The sequence below is a fragment of the Marmota monax genome, unplaced genomic scaffold, assembly GCF_021218885.2.
Source record: "Marmota monax isolate L192 unplaced genomic scaffold, Marmota_monax_Labrador192_F-V1.1 WCK01_AAM20220418_F8-fsc00066, whole genome shotgun sequence".
NCBI classification, from domain to species: Eukaryota; Metazoa; Chordata; class Mammalia; order Rodentia; family Sciuridae; genus Marmota; species Marmota monax.
Window position 1 is genome coordinate 1,649,986 of NW_026692805.1, and position 20,723 is coordinate 1,670,708.

Sequence of the window (20,723 nt, forward strand, 5' to 3'; positions counted from 1 at the left end):
GATGTGACCTCTTGTCATTGGCCTCCTGTCCCTTTTCCACCCAGATTCATTGTGCACACCACCTGCTGCTGGACACAGCCTTCTAAATCAATTCTTTCATCATCTCACCCCCACTCTGCCAGCTGGACTCTGGTCAAGATTCCAGGTGCAAAAACAGGCATCTTGCAGGGAGAAAGAGAACACATGGAGAAACGGCCCTGGGATTTAACTCTGGATTGCTCCATTATTATAGCAGGTATGCAGGAATGAGACCAGCTGCATCAAGCCCTGCAAGAGTAGGGCTGAAGAGCTCCTACCCTGCTTGCTAACATTTCTCTAGCTGAGCCTAAAGCTGAAGCCAGGATGGTACAGATATGTTATCCCCAAATGACAGCCTTAGACATGCCAACAGGGAAAACAAAGCCTCAGAGATTCCTCCAAACTACCTAACAGTTGACCAACTGTGTTCTTGACATCACTCTTATCTCAAACTTTCTCTTTGACTTTTGGATCTGATAGCATTAAATTCCATACCCAATCTACCTTCAATCCACATGGAAATGGAGTCTCATAGGCTTTCAATCTTTGGTCCAGTAATTAATCTTCAGTCTAAGGATACTTTCACTAATGTGCTTGAAATGCAGATCTACTTATAATTGGCAACCGTTCTACATTTTACTTCACTTTACCAAAGACTACCTGCTTATATCAATTTATAATATTTGTAACTAACAAACCCACAAATTTTTTCAAACAAATAAATATTTTTCAAATGAATTTACAAAATATCCTATAATTCTCCTCCTTTTCCACAAAGGAGATCTTCTACATACCTTATTTAGAAATGAGTAAAATCATTGTATTTTTAGAGATTCACAAAATTAGTGTGGAGCACAGACACAAATAAACCATCTCCTCCAATCACTGGAAATAATCAAAAGCACAATTTTTCCTTCCTAGACTTTTAAAGCAGTCCTGGCCAGGGGAGAAAATAATATCTATATAAAGCTACCAAATGCACAATAAAATATTGTATCTCCAAGGAGAAAGGCACTGGAGCAGGAAGAGGAAAGGACACAAGACAAGTGGGGAAGGACACCACTGCAGAAGGAACAGCCCTGGCTCAGTGGCTGGAAGAACTGCTCTCAAGAAACAGAGATCAGCAAAGCCTCACTTCTCAGGAGCCCGGTCCTCCTCTGCACCATTTGGACACAGTGTAAAAGGACAAACCTGTAATTGTTAGCAAGATACCTTGCAAGATACAAAAATGAATTTAAAAGTCTTTTTACTCAAGGAGCAATTGATAAGAGACAACCTGAACTATCGTGATAACAGAAGGCAGAATGTATGTCTCATAGGAAGAGAGCTGAAGAAGGAATATAGTATTTCACTTACAATTATCAGATATGGGGAATAAAAGAGGCTGGAAGGTCAGTAAGCAAAACTGCAATGTCTTCATTAATTGAAAAATTAAATTGTGTCCCAAAAGTCCAGACAAAAAGAATACATGCATATATAAAACTTTTGCTAGTTGAAGTGAACATATGTCAAGGCCAAATAATTAAACATGAACTCCCTTTACTTATGTGCCAAGATCTGAGCTCATAGTACTGGATAAATAATAAGCTGTAGTTCATTGACCTGTTTGGGTATTAATGAGCTCATCAAATTATTTTTGAACAATCACAGACATTGCTCTGCTTGGAAAATGGTTGAGTAGAAAGTCAGGTCAACATTAACATTTTTCTGCTGGTTGAAGTCTACATTGAAGCCATAATTTTATAAATTAAAATGTCATGTGTATTTATTTTGAGATTACCTAGAGACATTCAATTTTGCATTTCAGAGACTTTTAATATCCTTTTGTGTCTTCATATAAACCATTTTACCTGTGTCAAAAGACTTGAAATCATTTGTAGATATATTTTTTCTTTTATTGGCTATGTTAAGAATATTTACCTGTGGGAACTATAAGAATTCCAAGCAATTTACTGTCTGGCCAAAAGTATCACATTTGCACATGATTTATTGATGAATAACTTGTGCAAACTTAAGTAGCACTTCATCAATAAATGTTTTCCTTAGCTGTTCTGGGACAGAAATAGTGCATCCCTTTTTGGCCCAATACCATATGGACTTATCCTAAATAGTTGAATAGCTTAAGATAGTTATTCAATAATTAGACTATTAGGAGAAACTCTCTTTACCATGGTCACTGGGTGGATATTGTCAAGGATGGTTTTTGCTCTCTCACTCTGTGCCTGCCTCATTCACTAAGGGAGAAAATTCTTTCAGCTCTTAGCACCAGGATCTGTTACACTTACTGGCAACTGATTTGTTTTTATTTAAGGATGGTAAGTCTTTCCCTCACTATGTGAACTCACTGTATTTTCCTCCATTTATTGGATGCTAAAAAACTTAAAGCAAAAATTGAGGGCCACCGGGGCAAATCAAGAAGACTCCACATCACACATTTTCTTTATTAATGGCCATACGCAACAGGCATAATTATGATTGCCAACAGGTTATTGAAGGCTTCATGCTAAGCACTTTACATGTGTTATGTTTCATTTAATATTCATAATAACCCTAACATATGAGAACTTTTATTTTTTCCATCTTCTCCAATGAGGAAAATGAAGCTTAAAGAGGTCAATCCACCCAAGGCCACCAAGTTAGTAAGTGGCAGAATTCCAACTTAACCAATATCTTTCCAACATCAAAGATCATGCTTCAACGTACTCCATTATTCCATCTCCTGGCCCATATTATGTTTCTGCACCTTTAAGTGTTCACTTTTACTAATGAAATGAAGACAATGGACCAGGACTCTTCAGAAAAGCATCAAAGCTTCTTTGAATTATATTTCCAAAAGACCATGTCTGAGCCCCAATGATCCTATCCAGCTCAAAATGCCCGTCTCAGAGTAATGGTGGCAATGTTCTCTGCTGTCAAATTTTACCCCAGGTGACGTGCCCCTTAAGAGTTGAGCAGAGTCAACAGTAGGGTAAAGAAAGGGAATCAAGGGAAAAGAAGAAAGAGTGGGAAAAGAGAGGTACTGGGGAATGAAATTATGCTTTGTATACATACCAATGTATCACTGTGAATCTCACTTTTATGAATTATGTACCATTTTTTTTAAAAAAGGAGGGAAGCCAGTAGAGTTGAGAAAAGGCATTGAGGGGGAGAGAACAGGAGAGAAAAAGGGAAAGCACTAGGAAATGGTTTGATCAAATTATGTTATGTGCATGTATGAATATGTCACAATGAATCCCACTATTATGTACAACTGTAGTGCACCAACAAAAACATTTTAAAGAAGGGTTGATAAGAGGCAATCATAGGAAGTTCTGTGGCTCAGTCAATGAGTAGAGGCACTGGAGTGAATGTACTGAGGCTGGGCATTGCTATCCTACAGGTTGGACTGGGCCACTGTTCAATTGTATGGTTTATGTACAAAGATGCCTGTAAAATGATTTTCAGGAGCATGTGTTGAATCTAGTGGGGCTCTTGCCTAGTGTTTTCAAATTTACAACAGACACAAATGTTCAAGATTCAGGAAGAAAAAATAAGAATTCCTGGAAATTCTTAGGAATTCTCCAAATTATAAGTTATTCCATATTTTTCCTAATATATTACTTATATGTTTTTAGGTAATCATGAGTGAGCATAATAATAGTGAATTACTTCCATAATAATAAAGAGTGAATTATTTTTAGTGGTAGAGTCATGCCAAAAATTTTAAGAGGTTTTCTTTTTAAAAAAATCTATCTATCTATCTTATAAAACAGGATTTTTTATTATTATTATTATTATTAAGCAGTATACTGTGCTAATCAGCTTTCTGTTATTGTAAGAAATACCTGAGATAATCAACTTATAAAGAGAAAAGGTTATTCTGGCTCACAGTTTCAAATGCTTCAGTCCATGATTAGTTGGCCCCATTCTTTTGAACCTGTGGCAGTGCATCATGGGCAGGAGCATGTAGTAGAACAAAACCACTCACCTCATGGCTACAGAGCAAGAGCGAGAAAAAGAGACCAGGGCCTCACAATTCTCTTTGAGGTCATGCTCGCTGGCAACCTCCTAACAGAATCTACCTCTTAAGAGTTTTACCATCTCCCAATAGCTCCTAGCTGGGGACTCAGCCTTTTAAAACATGGCCCCTTGGGGAACATTCCAGATGCAAAGCATAGAAACATGTGACACAATTTCATATTATAATAATATGCAAAATGACCTCCACCTAATAATGATATTTGACAATAGAAAACACTAAAGAAGGGGAGAATTAACACAAAATAGATTCCATGTAAAAACCATCTTAAAAATTGAAAGATGATAAATATTAAAATTTATAAAATGTTATTCTTTAAATAAAATTATGAAATATTAATCTTCTCATTCAATAGTCTTGATCTTTGTTTCATAATAGTCTATAGACTAAAAAAAGATATTTCAAGCTGGGGTTCTCTGGGGTTATTGCTCAGTGATAAAGCACTTACCTAGTATGTACAAGGCCCTAGGTTTGATCCCCAGCACCACACACACACACACACACACACATATCAAGTGATCATTACTTGATGCTTACATCTTGTTTAAATATAAAAAACATTTTAATGTTTTTATTTTAATTAATAAATAGTCGTGTATATTAAACATTCATGAGGTACAATGTGATGTTTTCTTAACTCTTTATGTTGTGGAATAATTGGATTAAGCAATTAACAAATCTACCACCTCATATACTTGTCATTTTTGTAGTAAAAATATTTAAAATCTACTTTTTTTAGCAATTTTGAAATATACAAAGGCTGGGCACAGTGGTATATGCCTGTAATCCCAGAAATTTAGGGGGCTGAAGCAGGAGGATCTCAAGTTCAAACCCAGCCTTGGCAATTTATCCAGACCCTGAAAAGGGCTGGGTTGTGGCTCAGTGGTAAAGTGTCTCTGAGTTCAATTCCCAATACCAAAAAAAAAAAAAAAAGGAAAAAAAAGAACATTATTATGTAGCATAGTTACTATTATGTTTAACAGAATATTAAAGCTCCTATCCAACTGAAATTCTGTACCCTATAATCAAGGCCTTCCCTTCTCCCACCCACCCCCTCACCTGGCCTCTGTAATCACCATCCTACTCTCTACTTTCATGAGTTCAATTATTTTAGATTCCAACATGAGACCATGCCATATTTGTCCTTCTGTGTCTGACTTATTTCATTTAGCATAATATCCTCCAGGTTCATCCATGTTGTCACATGACAGAATTTCCTCTTTTATAAAGGCTGAATGGTATTCCACTGTGTTTACATTTTCTTTAGGTTGCCCCCACATCTAGGTATTATGAACAGTACTGTAGTGAATGTGAGAGTGCAGACATTTCTTCAACATAACTGATTTCATTTCCTTTGGATATATACCCAATAGTGGAATTACCATACCGTAATTCTATTTTTAGTTTTCATATTTTTTCATAGTAACTATATTAATGAACATGCCCACTAACAGTGCACAGGGGGTATCTTTTCTCTACACCCTCAGCAGCCAATTATTATATTTCAACTTTTTAAATTATAGCCCTTCTAACAGGTGGGAGGGAATATCTCATTGTGGTTTTAATGTTCATCACCCCTGATGATTAGTAATGATAAGCATTTTTTCACATATCTATTGACTATCCCTATGTCTTCTTTTGAGAAATATCTGTATAGGTCTACCCATTTTTAAATTGGATTCTTGAAATCATATTCAAGAAATCTTGGCCTAGACCATTTTCTGGACCACTTCTACTATCTTTTCTAGTAGTTTTACAGTTTCAAGCCTTATATTTAAATATTTAATCCATTTTAGTTGATTTTTGTATACGATATAAGATAGGGTTTAATTTCATTCTCCTACATGTACATATCCAGTTTTCCCAGCACCAGCTATGAAAGAGACTATCTTTTCTCCATTGTGTGTTTTTAACATCTTTATCAAAAATCAGTTGACCAACTTGCTCAGGTGTATTACTGGGCTCTCTTTCCTTTTCCATTGGTCAGTGTGTCTGTTTTTATGCTAATATCTTGGTATTTTGATTATTATAGCTTAATAATAGATTTTGAAGTCTGGCATAAACATGAAAATATTCTATATGTTTGCTTTGATTTTAATTGATCCATTGAAATTTGCATTGCTTTTGCTAATTTATATTATGTTACTCATTTCACAGTAGAGTATACCACAACATACACATCTTTGTATTTCTTCTGTTAAATTACTCAGAACGAAATATGTAATACATACACATATATTAGTACATTTACATATATAAAACATGCAAGTATTCAAACACTGAAAAATGACGGCCAACATTACTGGGTATGTTCAAACAAAGTGACACCTCCAAGCAAGATTAATAAGGCTACATAGAATCACAGGTTGAAATTGGAAACATAAGTCCAAATGTCACATGTGAGGACTCATTTTGCTTCTAAAATTTCTTATTCTTGGATCATCACTTATAGGATTTATATTAAATACACTATGTATAGAAACTTACTCATATTCATTTTCACAGGGAAGACTCACATTACCAGAAGACGCACATTTAGAGCATGAGAACAGCCACCAGCAGGGGTGGCTGATTAGATTATAACTCTTTCCTCACACTTACTCCTGCCTCAGTCCCTGGAAATGTTTACCATCCATCACCCTTTCTCTGCCATCAGCATTTTCTATTCTTGTTTTCCATGAGGTCTATGGATTCCTTAGAGCCTGTTATGTCCTTATAATAATTATTAAACTTGAATTCTCAAAGGGGAATTAGAATAATTTTTACCATTTTCCCAATTTCCTTATTAATTTTTCTTGGGATTCAAGATTCAGGAAAAACAGTGTTTTCTGAGAAATGCTGGGAATTCCAGTTAAAACCGAGTCCATCAGAGGGAAGGAATGTATTGTTTTTGTGGCAGAAGTGTCTTCTGTTTTCTTATGCATGCCTGTAACACTGCATCCATGCAAAGGGTCTTTGTCAATTTCATAAAAATGTACACAGGCTATTTTATATGCCACCTTGAAATCACCTCAAAGCCTGGAAAAGTATCCTTTTGCAGCCTAACAGGCACATAAATACCTTTAAGTATGCAAAGCTTCTGGAAAATGCCTTTGGCTGATTTGACCAAAGATGTGTAAAAGCAGAAAAAAACCATGAGGTGAGTTGAAATGGTTTTTTCCACAAGTACTTCTGGAATCCAGCTTTAGACAAGGCCTAGATAGAATCAATATTTGCTATTCGAAGTCAGAAATGAATACTAATCTACTTTTGTCAAGCCACTACCCTCCATTCAAGAACTTAAATACATTATGCGGGCCAGTTGTCATGTAAAATATTTTCATACATCACCTGACTTGAGAGAGATATGGAAGTAGGCCAATACATATTTTTATCACCTACAATGTATCAGACAGCATGATACATATTTCAAATGTGTTTTCAATTCTACAGTACAGGTTTCATTCACTTAATCCCATGGTTTAAGAAAATTAAGGCTCAAAATCATAACTTTTCAACAGCCACCCTTCTTGTAAGTGAGACAGCTTAAAATTTAAACTCAATCCAGCTTTGAAAAACCACGCTCTTTCTATCCCCTCACACTGCAAATCATAAAATGGCTGCAAATCACAATCTTGTATGTGCCATGCCCCTACTCCTCAACCAGGAGAGAAAACTGGTACCAGGCAACCTGACTGCTCCCTAGGACTAATCTTGAAACCTCGGGGTAAATAAGACCTTCTCCTATGCACACTTAAATAACAACATGGGTAGTTTCTTATTTGAAAGAAACATAAAATAAACTTAGATGCAGACTATATATTTCGGTGACAGTATTTAAAATGAACTTTGTAAATATGATACAAAAAAAAAGTATTTCTTACCTTTAAATATTTCACCAGCTTCTGAATTTGCCAATATTCCGAAGGCAAATCTGCATTTGCTTCCTGACGATGATCAGGTTGTTCTTCATCTTCTTCACTTTCCGAAGAGCTCTCACTAATAGTTTCTTCAATCTTATCTACACTCTTACTAAGAACAACAAAAAATACATGCATATAAGCCAGAACATAAACTTGGTTAGAATGATAACATTTTAGGAACATGCATATAAGTAATAGATGTACCAATACCTTCTGTGATTTCTTAGAAAAGAGAAAAGTTTCTCCATTTCACTCAAATTTGGAAAGGTCAACACCAGTGAATCGTGATGTTATGTTTATATAACAAACTACCTACAGTGATCATGCAAAAAAGCTATACAAAGAGATGCATCCAAAAATATTACAGGCAATCCTGTGTATGATTGTTCATAGAAACTTTATTTTTAATAGCTCAAAACTAAAAACAACAAAAATATCCTTCAACAGGTAAATTATTTCAATTTCAGAGTCAACCTCTGCAACTTAGCAAGGCCATAAGCAACTTAGGGACCCTATCTCAAGATAAAAAAAGGCTGGGAATATAGCTTAGCGGTTATGCACCCTGGTTTAATCCCTAGTACCCCCCTCAAAAAAAAAGCCTCTAATTATCATGCTAACTAGCCCAGTATGGGAGGGTGGCTTTAAAGAGCTGGTCATGCCATCAGAAACATACTGAAGCTGTACTTTTCCATGTGAAAGAGATGGTCTTTGCTTTTCAAGTTTTCCATGTTTTTCCTCTTGGCTGTCTTTTGCTGAACTTTTATGTCTGAAAAAAAGAGATCTTTATTACTTTATGCTAAAAAATAAGAAATAAAAGTTGCATGAATCATATAGAAAGGATCCATCATTTTCACGCACCCAAATGATGGGTGTTCCTGAGACAGAGAATGATGATTTCCAACCTCACCTAACGTCCCTTTTGTTTTTCAAACAGAGCCACACATTTTATATACTGAAGAAACTTTCGGTCCAGTACTTCTTTGTACTCTAACAGATCTTCACACTAGGTTGCTATCATTGTATAAGTCCTCCAACCCTTGCCTTTTATAGGTACTTACTGCTCTCAATTAGAGTTGCCTGTGGCTTCTTATTTTTCTCCACCTAATGCTATAACAGAGCCTGCACCTGGTTTTCCAGGTATTCCCAAGTTTAGCACACTCCTTAACACAAACTCTGTTCTCACTAAATACTTAAGTAAATTCATAACTGAAAGAATAAGCATCTGATAAAAGTAGCATTGGAAAACTCACTTTCCAGTTAACAGAATTACCTATACATTTTTTCATTCTCAAACTTACTCTTTCAAGTAGAAACACAAATTCAACAAAATTGATGAGAATCAGATGAGCAAATATGTCTCCTCTTTCCATAGGGCTTATCCTTCCCAATAGTTATGGATTTACTTCCAAAAAGAATCACCCTGTAGTTACCAGTCAGGGTACTGGTGTGACCAACCAGGAGCCAGTTCTTAATCATGTGACAACATAGAACATCAAATATAGACTAAAATTTGTAAGCTATTGGCTAAATTTAAAATGTGCTTGCTATAGTTTGGACCTTACATGTTCTCCAAAGTCTCATGTGTTTAAAAGATTGGTCCCTAAGGCATCCTATTGGAAGGTTGTAGAATCTTGAAGAGGTGGGGCCTACTGGGAGGTCTTTAGGTCACTGGGAACACATCCTCATAGTGGATTGTGAAAATTCAGTCACCTTCTCTTTCTCTCTTTTGCTTCCTGGCCTTGAAGTAAGTGGTTTTGTTCTACCACTTGCTCCCTACCAATGACATCTGACACCTCCACTTGAGGCCTAAAAGCTTTTGGTTTACTGATCATGGACTGAAACCTTTAAAATCAAGAGTCAAAACAAACTTTTCTCTTCATAAGTTATTATATCAGGCATTTTGTTATAGTGACAGAAAGCTGACTGACACAAAGCTTTTGACTGTCTCAGCATTTAAGAAGCACTAGCTCTTTGGCACCTATTTATAAGAGGCCCCAAATGGAACTAATTTTATTTATTTCATTCATTCATCAATACAGTGTCAACTTTACATAGGCCTGTTAATATTTTTGAGACTCTAGTCTTTTTATAAGATGAGAATTGTTTATAGAAAAGACCTTAGTCATCCTGAAGGTTTCTCTACTTAACCCCATATTAGTTAATCATTTCGAAATTTCCTAACACATATGTAATCAGGGCCCTACCATTATGTTTATATCTTCTATGTTATTTCTCCACATATTTTTATCATCCTTTTCATGGTTATTTGTCCCAACTCACTATCTACATGAACATGGACTATGTTCTTCCCATCCATTCACAGTGCTCCAACCATGAACCCTGTAGCTATCAAATTTTTCCACTTGGAATAGAAAGAGGAGCAGAAAGGAATCAACTTGTATCATAGAAGGATGTAAAAGTATCTCTTTGTATTTTTGTACCAAGAAACAAAGTTCTGAAGAAACTAGATAAATAAGTGGTGACTAAAGGAGTATGAGAAAAACCCATCATACAAATGTCTACATACATTTTAAAATCAACTTTGGTTCTCCAATTTAAGCTTGGCTCCAATCTCTTGGCCATATGAGTCTTCACAAAACTGATTTCATTCTTCTTCGGTCTGTCTGAACTAGTGATAACTTTGCCAGAGACAGCTTCTTTTTCCTTGATCTGTTTTTCCTCAATAGGATTTTTTTGTTCTTCATTGAATGTAAATTCCTTTATAAAAATTTAAAAATAACTTTTACAATGTTATCACTTCTGAATTACCTAGCACCATCTGAAGATTAACCCTGGTGATAAATCCTAGAAAGGAATTTTCAGATGCACCTTCACAACCAAGGCCCCTATTGGAGCTAGGTAGACAGTGATGTGTTGTTTTTAAACTTGCACTTCTGCTGCAGCACATACAGATACAATAGCAGGATTGGACCAACATATTCCTCCCATCTCTAGAAAAAAATAAATTCAATCCCTATATGATTGGCATGTGTCATGTGTGAATTGCTTAAACCAAGGGTGAAGAGAGTATTTTTATTTTTATTTATTTATTTTTTCAGTACTGGGAATTGAACCCAAGGGGTGCTCTACCACTGAGCTACATTTAAAGCCCTCTTTATTTTTTAATTGGAGTTGAGGTTGGCCTTGAACTTGAGATCCTTTTGCCTCAGCTTCTGGAGTAGCTGAAACTAGAGTCACCACCATGCCCAGCTCAAAGGAGGCATCATACAGAAGAAAAGGCATAAGAATTTTAAGAGAATTCTCATGAGAAATGATGAAAGTCAAAAGACAGTGATATCCTCAAAGTACTAGAAATAAAAGAAAAACAACAACAACAACTAAAAACTGTCAACCCTAAAGATTCTACTTTGAGTCAAAAAGATTTTTTTTGAAAAATGAAATCACAGAAAAACAAAAACAGAAAATTCTGAAGACTTGTGCTACAAGTCTACACATTTCTTTGTAGAGATCCATGTTTTCATCAAACCAGACAGAAACAAAGAAATGAAAAGTTTCAGAAACAGTAAAAAGACATAAGGCTTGTGTGTAATTTTTAATCATTACTAATTGACTATTAAAGTCAAAATAACAATGTTTTGAGAGGTTTATAGCACATAAAAAATGTACAACAATAACATAGAGGATGGGGAGAAGCTTTCAAGGAACACTACTCTAAGTTTCTTAAACTATTTGAAATCATATAATATTACTTAAAAACAAACATGAAGGGGCTGGGGTTGTGGCTCAATGGAAGAGCACTCGCCTCCCACATGTGAGGCCCTGGGTTCAATCCTCAGCACCACATAAAAATAAATAAACAAAATAAAGGTATTGTGTCCAACTAACAAAAAAAATACTTAAAAAAACAAACAAACATGAAAATTAAAGATATATATTTTACAGACCCTAGGGCAGCTATTTAGAAACTTTCAAAAAGAAATATAACTGATAAGTGAATAGCACAAAGAAATGGAGTCATTTTCTGAAGCTAAACTAATTGAAAAGAGGCATAAAAAAAGGAAAAAGAACAAGAACAGATGGGACAAAGAAAACAATTAACAAAAAAGTAAATTTATATTCAACTGTGTCAGCAGTTATATCAACTTAATCTGATTTGAAAACCTCAATGAAAACAGAAATCATCCAATTGAACAAAAAGCAAAACTCAACTATTTGTGGTCTGAATGAACTATATATAAAGGTATAAAATCATTAAACAAAAGGCTAGTGAAAATAGTTCCTGCAAACAGTAATCAAAAGGCAGACAGGACAGATTGCTGGAGGAGGATGGCAGAAGTGAACCAGGCAGTGAGTGCCAATCTCTTCACATTACTGAGAGGAAGAAGCAAATAAAAGCAGAATTGGGAGGTGGGTAACTACATTAATGCTCTAAGGCCTTATACTACACAGTCTGAGACCTGGAAAGACTGGAAGATAGATTACCAGGGCAGAAATCAAACTCAAGAGTACCCTAACCCAAACCTGTGGATTGGGGGCAGGGCATCAGAAAGAGAAAGCATGAGGGGGTCATGGACATTCTCTTAAGCTTACCCACTTAAAAAAGACAAACTTTAAAGTGCAGACGTCTCCTAACAGTATAAACTACTTAAAACCAGATCTTGAAAAGAAAGCCGAACAGGGCTCCTAACCATCTTGTGGAGTCCACAGCGGACCAGTCAGTCAGTCAGTCACCCTCTTTAAATCAACATGGTGTCTCCCCACACCTAGACGGCCCAAATTAAACCAGAGGGGAGCCCCTGCAGTGGACTCTCAAAAGAATCCGGCCAGAAAGAACTTCTGGAAGGCCCACTGCTAACATAAATCTCAGAAACTCTTCTTCTCCCTCCTCCTTCTCCACAAATAAGGAAAACAGAGTGGGCTGGAGGGGACCTGGGCCAAGGGAAGTGCAGGTCCAGCCCCATACAGACTCAATGACCCAGGCATGGGGGTTTGGAAACCTCTGCATAGGCTCCCTTCACTCATGCCACAATGAAGCAGCTCTGGCTGAACAAAGGCAAGTTGATTCACCAGGCACCACTAGCACTGGGGTGAGGCCCCATAGGAAGCCTAGGGACAGTCCCCAGGATCAAACCACCATACCAGAAGGAAGCTGTCTGAAAAATCCAGGGACATACAGACCCAGTAGGAAATTGCCAGAGGCTCTGCAGCCAAAAGGGCTGGATACCAGCCTTAATGGGGAACAGGGCATTGTTTGGATACTTGCAGGACCTTGCACCAGACTAATAAAGCTGAGGGAACCAATGCAGTGGAAACTAGAGTCCAGATGAATTGCCAGAGACCCATCACTACACACCTCAGAGAGCAGAAGCAGCAGGGAAAATACTACTATACCATAGAACACCTGTAGAAAACCCTCAACCAGTGTGTCAGTTCACACAGACAGCTTCCAGGATCTTCAGTACCGAGAAAAGAATTCAGCAGACGGGAACAGGTACACAAGTGACCCATCCCAGTGGCCCACAGCAAACATAGGGACGCATCAGAGCTGGCATCCTGAGCTTCTGCAGCATTAGAATCAGGCAACTCACAACACTGCTCCCTCTAATATCAATTTGATCATATAAATAATCCCTTGGCTTGAATGATAATTGTTAATCCAATAGCCAATATACCTCCAAACCATTTGGATATATTTCATCTAATTGTTTAAAGCATTAACTGGAATCAAGCTTCCTATCTTTGTTTTCCTAGCTCTGGTTTATACTTGTTTCTCATACCACCTACTAATCCTCTTGCACCATCCACTACTACCTCAAATAACACCATTTCATAAATTAAGCTTTTATAGCCTCTCTCCCTCTCACTCTCTCATTCACTCTATTTTTCTATTCTTCTTTATCCCTCCAACATTTGCACAAGTTTTCTTCCTCCTTTTAGCTTGCTTAAGGTTATAGTTAATTCATTAAATTAAACCTCTAATTTTTTGGCCTGTTCATAAAATTTATTATAGGTTTATATCTGAGTTTGAGGAACCACAGAGAACAATTACAACCAATTTTGTTTTTAAAAGTTTCAGAAGTATGAGACTTGACTCAGAAATGATTATAGTAAATAGGGCTCAGTGGTATCTCTTAAAGTGGAGCTAATATTGGGATCATCAGAGGTCACACATTAAATTAAAATATCATAATCTAGATATCCACCCAACTGAGGGCCCTTAAGAGCTCATATTGTATTTCTTCACTTAAAAGAAGAAGTTACAACTATTACTGATAGACGTACAAACAATATGAAAAAGCAAGGGAACCATCCCAAACAACCCATAATACTTCAACAACAGACTTCACTGACATCACAGTAGAGGAAATCTCATAGATGGAATTTAGAAAATTCATAGTTAAACTATTGTATGAGCTAAAAGACAATGGAAGGAGTAAATTCAGAGAGAAAATACAGGAAGTGAAAGAACACTTAAGAGAGATTCTGAAAATAATCAAACAGAAATACTTGAAATGAAGGAATCAATAATTTAAAGTGAAAATTCAATGGAAAGCATCACCAATAGATTAAACTACTTTGAGAACAGATTTTCATGCTTTGAATACAAAGTATACAATCTTGAAAATAAAGTCAACCATAGTGATAAGATGTTAAGAGACAACAAACAGAATATTCAAGAAATTTGGGATAATATTAAAAGTCAAATTTAAGATTCATTAGGATAGATGAAACACAAACTAAAGGAATGCACCATATTTTCAATGAAATAATATCAATATCCAAACCTTAAAAACAAAATGGAAATTCAAATACAGGTGGCATATAGGACTCCAAATATATAAAATGATAACAGATCCACCCAAGACACATTATTATAAAAATGCCAAACATACAGAATAAGGATAAATTTTATAATCTGCAAGAGAAGTAAACCAATTCAGATTTCAGCTAATTTTTCAACCCAGACCCTAAAAGTGAGCAGGGCTTAAAATAATATATACCAAGCTCTGAAAGATAATGAATGCCTACCAAGAATACTATACACAGCAAAATCCAGCTTCTAAATTGAAAGTGAAATAAAAAGCTTTCCAGATAAACAAAAACTAAAGGAATTCATAACTAGAAAGCCTTCACTACAACAAAACATACTCAATAAAATATTTCATGAAGAAGAAATGAAATGTAAAACTGAAAACTAGCACAGGGAAGATTACACTAGAAGAATAGTCAATCAGAGGAGAATCAAATCCAGTTTAAACACTGGAAATATATAAATCATAATCGGAGGAAATAAATTCATCTCTCAGTAATAACATTGAATGTAAATGGTCTAAACTCTTCAATTAAAAGACATAGATTGCAGACTGGATTAAAAAACAAGACCCAATTAGCTGTCTGAAAAAGACTCACCCCACAGACAAAGAAAACCACACACTGAAGGTGAAAGGGATAGGAAAAAACATACCATCCATATGGACCTCATAAATAAGCAGGGGTTACCATTCTCTTATCAGATAGAGTAGATTTTAAGCCAAAATTAATCAGAAACAAAAAAGCATTTCATACTGCTTAACAGAATCATACATCAACAAGACATGACAATCATAAATATTTATGCCCCAAACAATGGAGCATCTATGTACATCTATCTTCTCCAAACACTTTATAATCAGGTCCAGCTTCCAAGTGGTCCAACCCACAGACATAGGGCTTTTTTCTGTCTGGCTTTGAAGAATTTGAGAAATTCAGACCCTATGAAAAATATCTGACATAACATAGAAACAAAAACTAACAAAAAGAGACTTGAAAGAAAGTGAAACAATGCTGCAAACAATATATAATTGTTAATTTTGGGTGTCAATGGTTAATTTAGGTGTCAGTGGTCAATTTTAGGTGTCAACATGGCTAAGGTAATTGTTTTGGTCAAATATGTTTAAATATTGCTATATAAGTCTTTTTCAGACATGGTAAGCATTTAAATAAGTAAACTTTGAATAAAATAGAGTACCTTCAATAATGTAAGTGGGTCTCATTCAATAAAGTAAAGACCTTTATGGGAAAGACTGAAATTTTCTCCCCAAGACTACATAAAAACCCTGCCTGATTTCCAACCTGCTACCTTAAGGACTTATGACTCCAGACTCAAATGTCAACTTTACCTTAGTTTCTAGCCTGCTAGATTGCCTTACATATTTCAGACTTACTGGCACCCACAACTGCATAAGCCAATATCTTTTTTAAATACCTCTCCCTTCCTCTCTCTATCATTTTCTCTCTTTCCTTCCCTCTCCTTCTCCCCCACACTTCTCCATTGAATCTGTTTCTCTGTAGAACCATAACTAATACAAAAAACAAGCTTTAAAAAAAGCTGTCAGCAATATACTGGGAGAAGATAGAAAATTCATGAAACAAGTGCCAAATTCTATAAAAATTAAAATTAAAAAAACAAACAATAAAAACAAGAGAGTTTAAAATCTGAAACCATGTACAATGTTTGGAAAATCAAGTAAAAAAAATGTTTTCAGAAAGTTCGGCTGAGGTAGGGTGGGATGAGAAAAAAGAAAATCAGAGGATCAGAAAAGTCCGAGGCCCAATATCCAACTAACAAGAGTTCCAAAAAGAGATTAGAGACAAAAAATTAAAGATATAATGTGGAAAATATTTTTTTCAGTCCTATAGGACATGTAACTATTTATGAAAAAAAAAGAACTACCAAAAGCTGTACCATGAAGGTTAGAGAATGTCAGGGAAGATTTTAAGGCTTCTGAAGAGGAGAAAAGACAAAATAAGTAGATTGAATAGGGGAAAAGCCTTAAAATGCTTTAAAAAAAGATTTTCAACCATTATTCCAGAAAAAACAACTGAAAAAGAATAAGAAGGATAGTTTCAAATGTGCTATCAATTTATTTTCATTTGTTTATGAGCTTCTTTCTCCCAGGAAGCTCACTAAATGTTGCGGTGCACCAAGAAAAGGAAAATTGAGCAGAAGACAAATTTCTCAGCAAGATGAAGGGCATGTATGAAAAACCCATAGCTAACATCCTACTCAATGGTGGAAACCTAAAAGCATTTCCCCTAAGAAGCACATTCTTGTGCACATGTGCTGAACACTCATCGGGAGTGTCCTTAATCCAAGTAGTCCTTAATAAGTCCTTAATCCAAGTAGATGTGATCAGGGGATGACCACAAAGGATATATAGTCAGAGCTTCTAGGAGCCATCACCAGGGCTAAGTCTTTTGTTCTTAGTGTCATTCATTCAAAAGGAAAGAGGACAAAACCCTATTTAGAAAGCAATTTGTAATATTATGCTTATTGCCTAAAGAAAATCAGAAACACTTTTTTAAAAAAACTTTTATTTATTTTTATGTGGTGCTGAGGATCAAACCTAGTGCCTTACATGTGCTAGGTGAATGCACTACCACTGAGCCACAACCTCAGCCCCATCAGAAACACTTTTAAAGTATTCTTTTTATAAAAGTTATGTTATGTTGTGAAAATACTCTAATGAAAAACAATGTCCAAAAATAGGCAATATTATTCTCCCAATTTTTTATACCATAGAAAGCTCTAGCAAAATAATTTAAAGTTGTAAAAGTTCAAGAGACTATAAAACTTACCTGTTTTGACATATTTTCTGAAAATATTGCTGACTTTTCTTTTAAAAGTGTGACAAGGTCTTTATAAACTTCACTTTTTCTTTCATAATCAATGTCCCCCTCATCATCTGTTTTTCCCTTTGAGAGAAAAAATTTGGTGCTGTGATTAAGGCAATAGGAATGAAGAACCTGATCAGTACAACACAACTGAGCCTAGAGACAGATTTGTTCTTTCCCGCCCCCCCCCCCTTCTGTCTGTCTCTCTCTATCTCTCATCCATTCATCCATGTGGGAGTTCTATTTTTTTTTTTTAAGATAGAATTTCACTGTGTTCCTCAGGCTGGTCTTGAGCTCTTGAGCTCAAGTGATCCTCCTGCTTTAGCCTTCCAAGTAGCTGAGAGGACAGGTGTGCACTGCCACGCCTAGTCATGTGACAGTCAGTGTACATGAAACGTACAGACTAAACCCTTCTCCCTGAACGTAATATGATCCTTTCATCCATTCACTATCCATTCAGCATCTACTCAGTACCTTCCAAATGCAGGTAGAGAACTCTGCTATTCAGCAGAGAAGTAAGAACTCTAATCCTTATAATTCTCTACTGTGAAAAATGTACTGTGACATCAAAAACCTTAGCTGATGAAGTCATAAAAAGCCTCAAAGGTAAAATGTCACTACAGAAAAGGCTGTGTTTCTGTTTATCATATTCTATTCTTGCTCTTCATGTAACAGGGCTCCATGGGTTCATTTTCCAGGGTAACCATCTCTGTGGAACCATCTGTCTGTCCATTCCTCTGCTGCTGTTCCTCTTCCTTCTTATCTCTTTTTTTCCCCATTTACTTTTTCTTTCCTATTATTCTGCCATAACAGATTATGTACATACATACTCAAAACTGCTGTCTGTTTTTAATCTTTTTAAACTATTGAATATTCTTATCATCCTTTTCAATTTTTAAACCTGAGAGGAATACTTAGATTTTTCCATATCAATTAAAATTGTATGTATGTAGATCAACAGCCTTTGATGGAAACAAAAATGCCGTGATTCCCCTCTAGGTCAAAGAAAATCATTCTTTTGCCTATTATTTTCTAATTAGAGATTTTGTTTTTCCTAACTATCAAACCAAAAAAGCAAAATTGGGGTCTACCTTCTCTGTGCAGAAATACATGAAGTGTATGCTAAAAAGAAAAGCACCTAATAATAAAGGTGCACCTGAAGAGAGAGATACCTGCAATAACCATGGAAGCAGCACCAGCATTTTGGTATGAACCCAAGCCAAGATGTAACAGCTCCCAAGCTGTCCCCTATAACAGCTGGTCCTCATTGAGGATCTGGGTCCTCCTTGTAGAATTTTGCTTGTAAGTCCAAAATTTGCATTGATGATATTGAGGATGGCATGTTGCAGAGAAGAAAGCTAAGCTCCTTCTGGGGCAGAATTTAAAAAGTCTGATTTCCTCAACATGTTCTCCACCTTTAATATAAAGCTGATTTTTACATAATGTTTCCCAAGACAGCCTTATCTAAGCCACCAGCTTCCTTCAAAGCTTGAAAAGCATCTTTCCTGCAGCCTCCACTGGCTCAGGAGACCGGGGCTTGATCACTATATGATCTTCCTGGAGGGCAACAAGGAGCCCTCGGCCATCTTTCTGCCAGGGGAGCACAGAGGGACCCAGTGCACCTAACCACATTACCATGCAGAGTGCAGATCTCTATGCTGAGCACACAGCATGTGAGACATGTACAGAAATCCTGGACCTGGTGCGACAACCACTGTTGCACCTGCACAGTCAGCAGTCACACTGTAAGAATTTTATCTGCCATCTCTTCAGAAAGTCAGTGCTGGAACCCCATCTCCTGTTTTGTCTCCCTTGGGCTTGAGCATAAGCCCCAATAACATCTCCTTTACTTGGTGAGGATTGCTATTTCAAATTGAGCAAAAGAACCCTAGATTGATTGACAACACTTATGGTTATTTCTGTGAATTGGGATGAGACCCAAAATAAAGTGTTCTAATACCGAAGATTCAAAAAGCTATGTGCTGCTTAGCTCAGAGGCCACCCACCCAGACTCTGCTTTGTGATACTTGGACTGGGACTTTGCAAAGCTATACTTCTTCTTTGCCAGGTTAGGTTAGATTCAGGAGACAGGAAACTCAAGACTGAAAGCTGCAAGAAGAAGGAGGAAGATGCAACTTCCTGTTTGTGACCACTGTCCCTGATGGAGTCATTCCGGGAATGGCTCTTTACTCTTGGCATTGGCAACTGCTTTTAGAAGCAACTGTTGGTACCAATTTCCAGTTGTTGTTCCCACAGTCCCACAACCAGACTCTTCACACCCCCTCAGAAATATCACCATCAGCTGACCAGGACTTCATCTTCAATGTCCTGTTCCACCTCCAGATTCTCCTCAGAGCTCATCAGGTACCAGCACTAACTGAGAGGACCAAATCCCCAAAGGTCTGTGATCCGGTTTCATGGAGATTGTCTGGGCTCAGAGAGAATGAGCACAGCCTAGAAGTGGCCCTCTCTCCAGAGGTCCAGGTTCCCAGTGTTACGGGACACTTCCTCTAAGCTTTTACATTTGGATAATGCTCTCTGCTTCTCTTTGTCCCTTCAGCTCTTAGGATGGAAGCTGAAGTTACTAGTTATATATTATCTCAGTGTCCTCATTTGCCCTTTCTTACCTTCAGTGACCATGTAACTAATCCATGTACATATTATGTTAAGGAGATTTTAGTTTTATGAAGTGAAATGGGTCACTTTGAAGTCTGTTTCTTAGAAGGTTGACTTATATGACCTGAAATGATGAACAATGAAGCTGATTCTGGGACTATTCTGAATTTGCCCAGCAGAAGAAGAGCAAAGGAATTTGCTTCATTTCCATGGAACAGAATTCTATTCTCTGTGGTCATCAGAACTGAACACAAGACATAAACCAGCATTTATAAAGACTTGTGAAGAACTTAAGTCAACTGGCTTTAATTATGTTTTTAAGAAATTACTTACACCATTTAAAAACACTCCTTCTGTGCTGCAAGTAATGCACAAAGCTTCGACATCGTGGGGTTTTACCAGCACATAACACATCTCCCCATGAATCTGTCGCCAAGGGGGGGCTCGACATCCATTTGAAAATTCATAATCTGAAAACAATCATCAAGTCACTAAGAGAAGCTCCACTTCAAGTTTTATAAAATGTGTTGGCATCAACAAGATACTGTAAAAGT

At 36.6% G+C, this 20,723-nt stretch overlaps 1 protein-coding gene across 1 annotated transcript in view; it reads right to left on the reverse strand.

The window, feature by feature from the left end:
- Odad2 (outer dynein arm docking complex subunit 2) overlaps window positions 1-20,723 on the reverse strand; it is a 167,820-nt gene that overhangs the window by 131,536 nt on the left and 15,561 nt on the right. The window contains exons 6-10 of the mRNA XM_046448363.2: window positions 20,503-20,639; window positions 17,518-17,634; window positions 10,466-10,656; window positions 8,612-8,704; window positions 7,900-8,047 (exon numbers count right to left, since the gene is read on the reverse strand). Coding sequence (XP_046304319.1) covers window positions 7,900-8,047; window positions 8,612-8,704; window positions 10,466-10,656; window positions 17,518-17,634; window positions 20,503-20,639 — 686 coding nt within the window. The remainder of the gene's footprint in view (window positions 1-7,899; window positions 8,048-8,611; window positions 8,705-10,465; window positions 10,657-17,517; window positions 17,635-20,502; window positions 20,640-20,723) is intronic.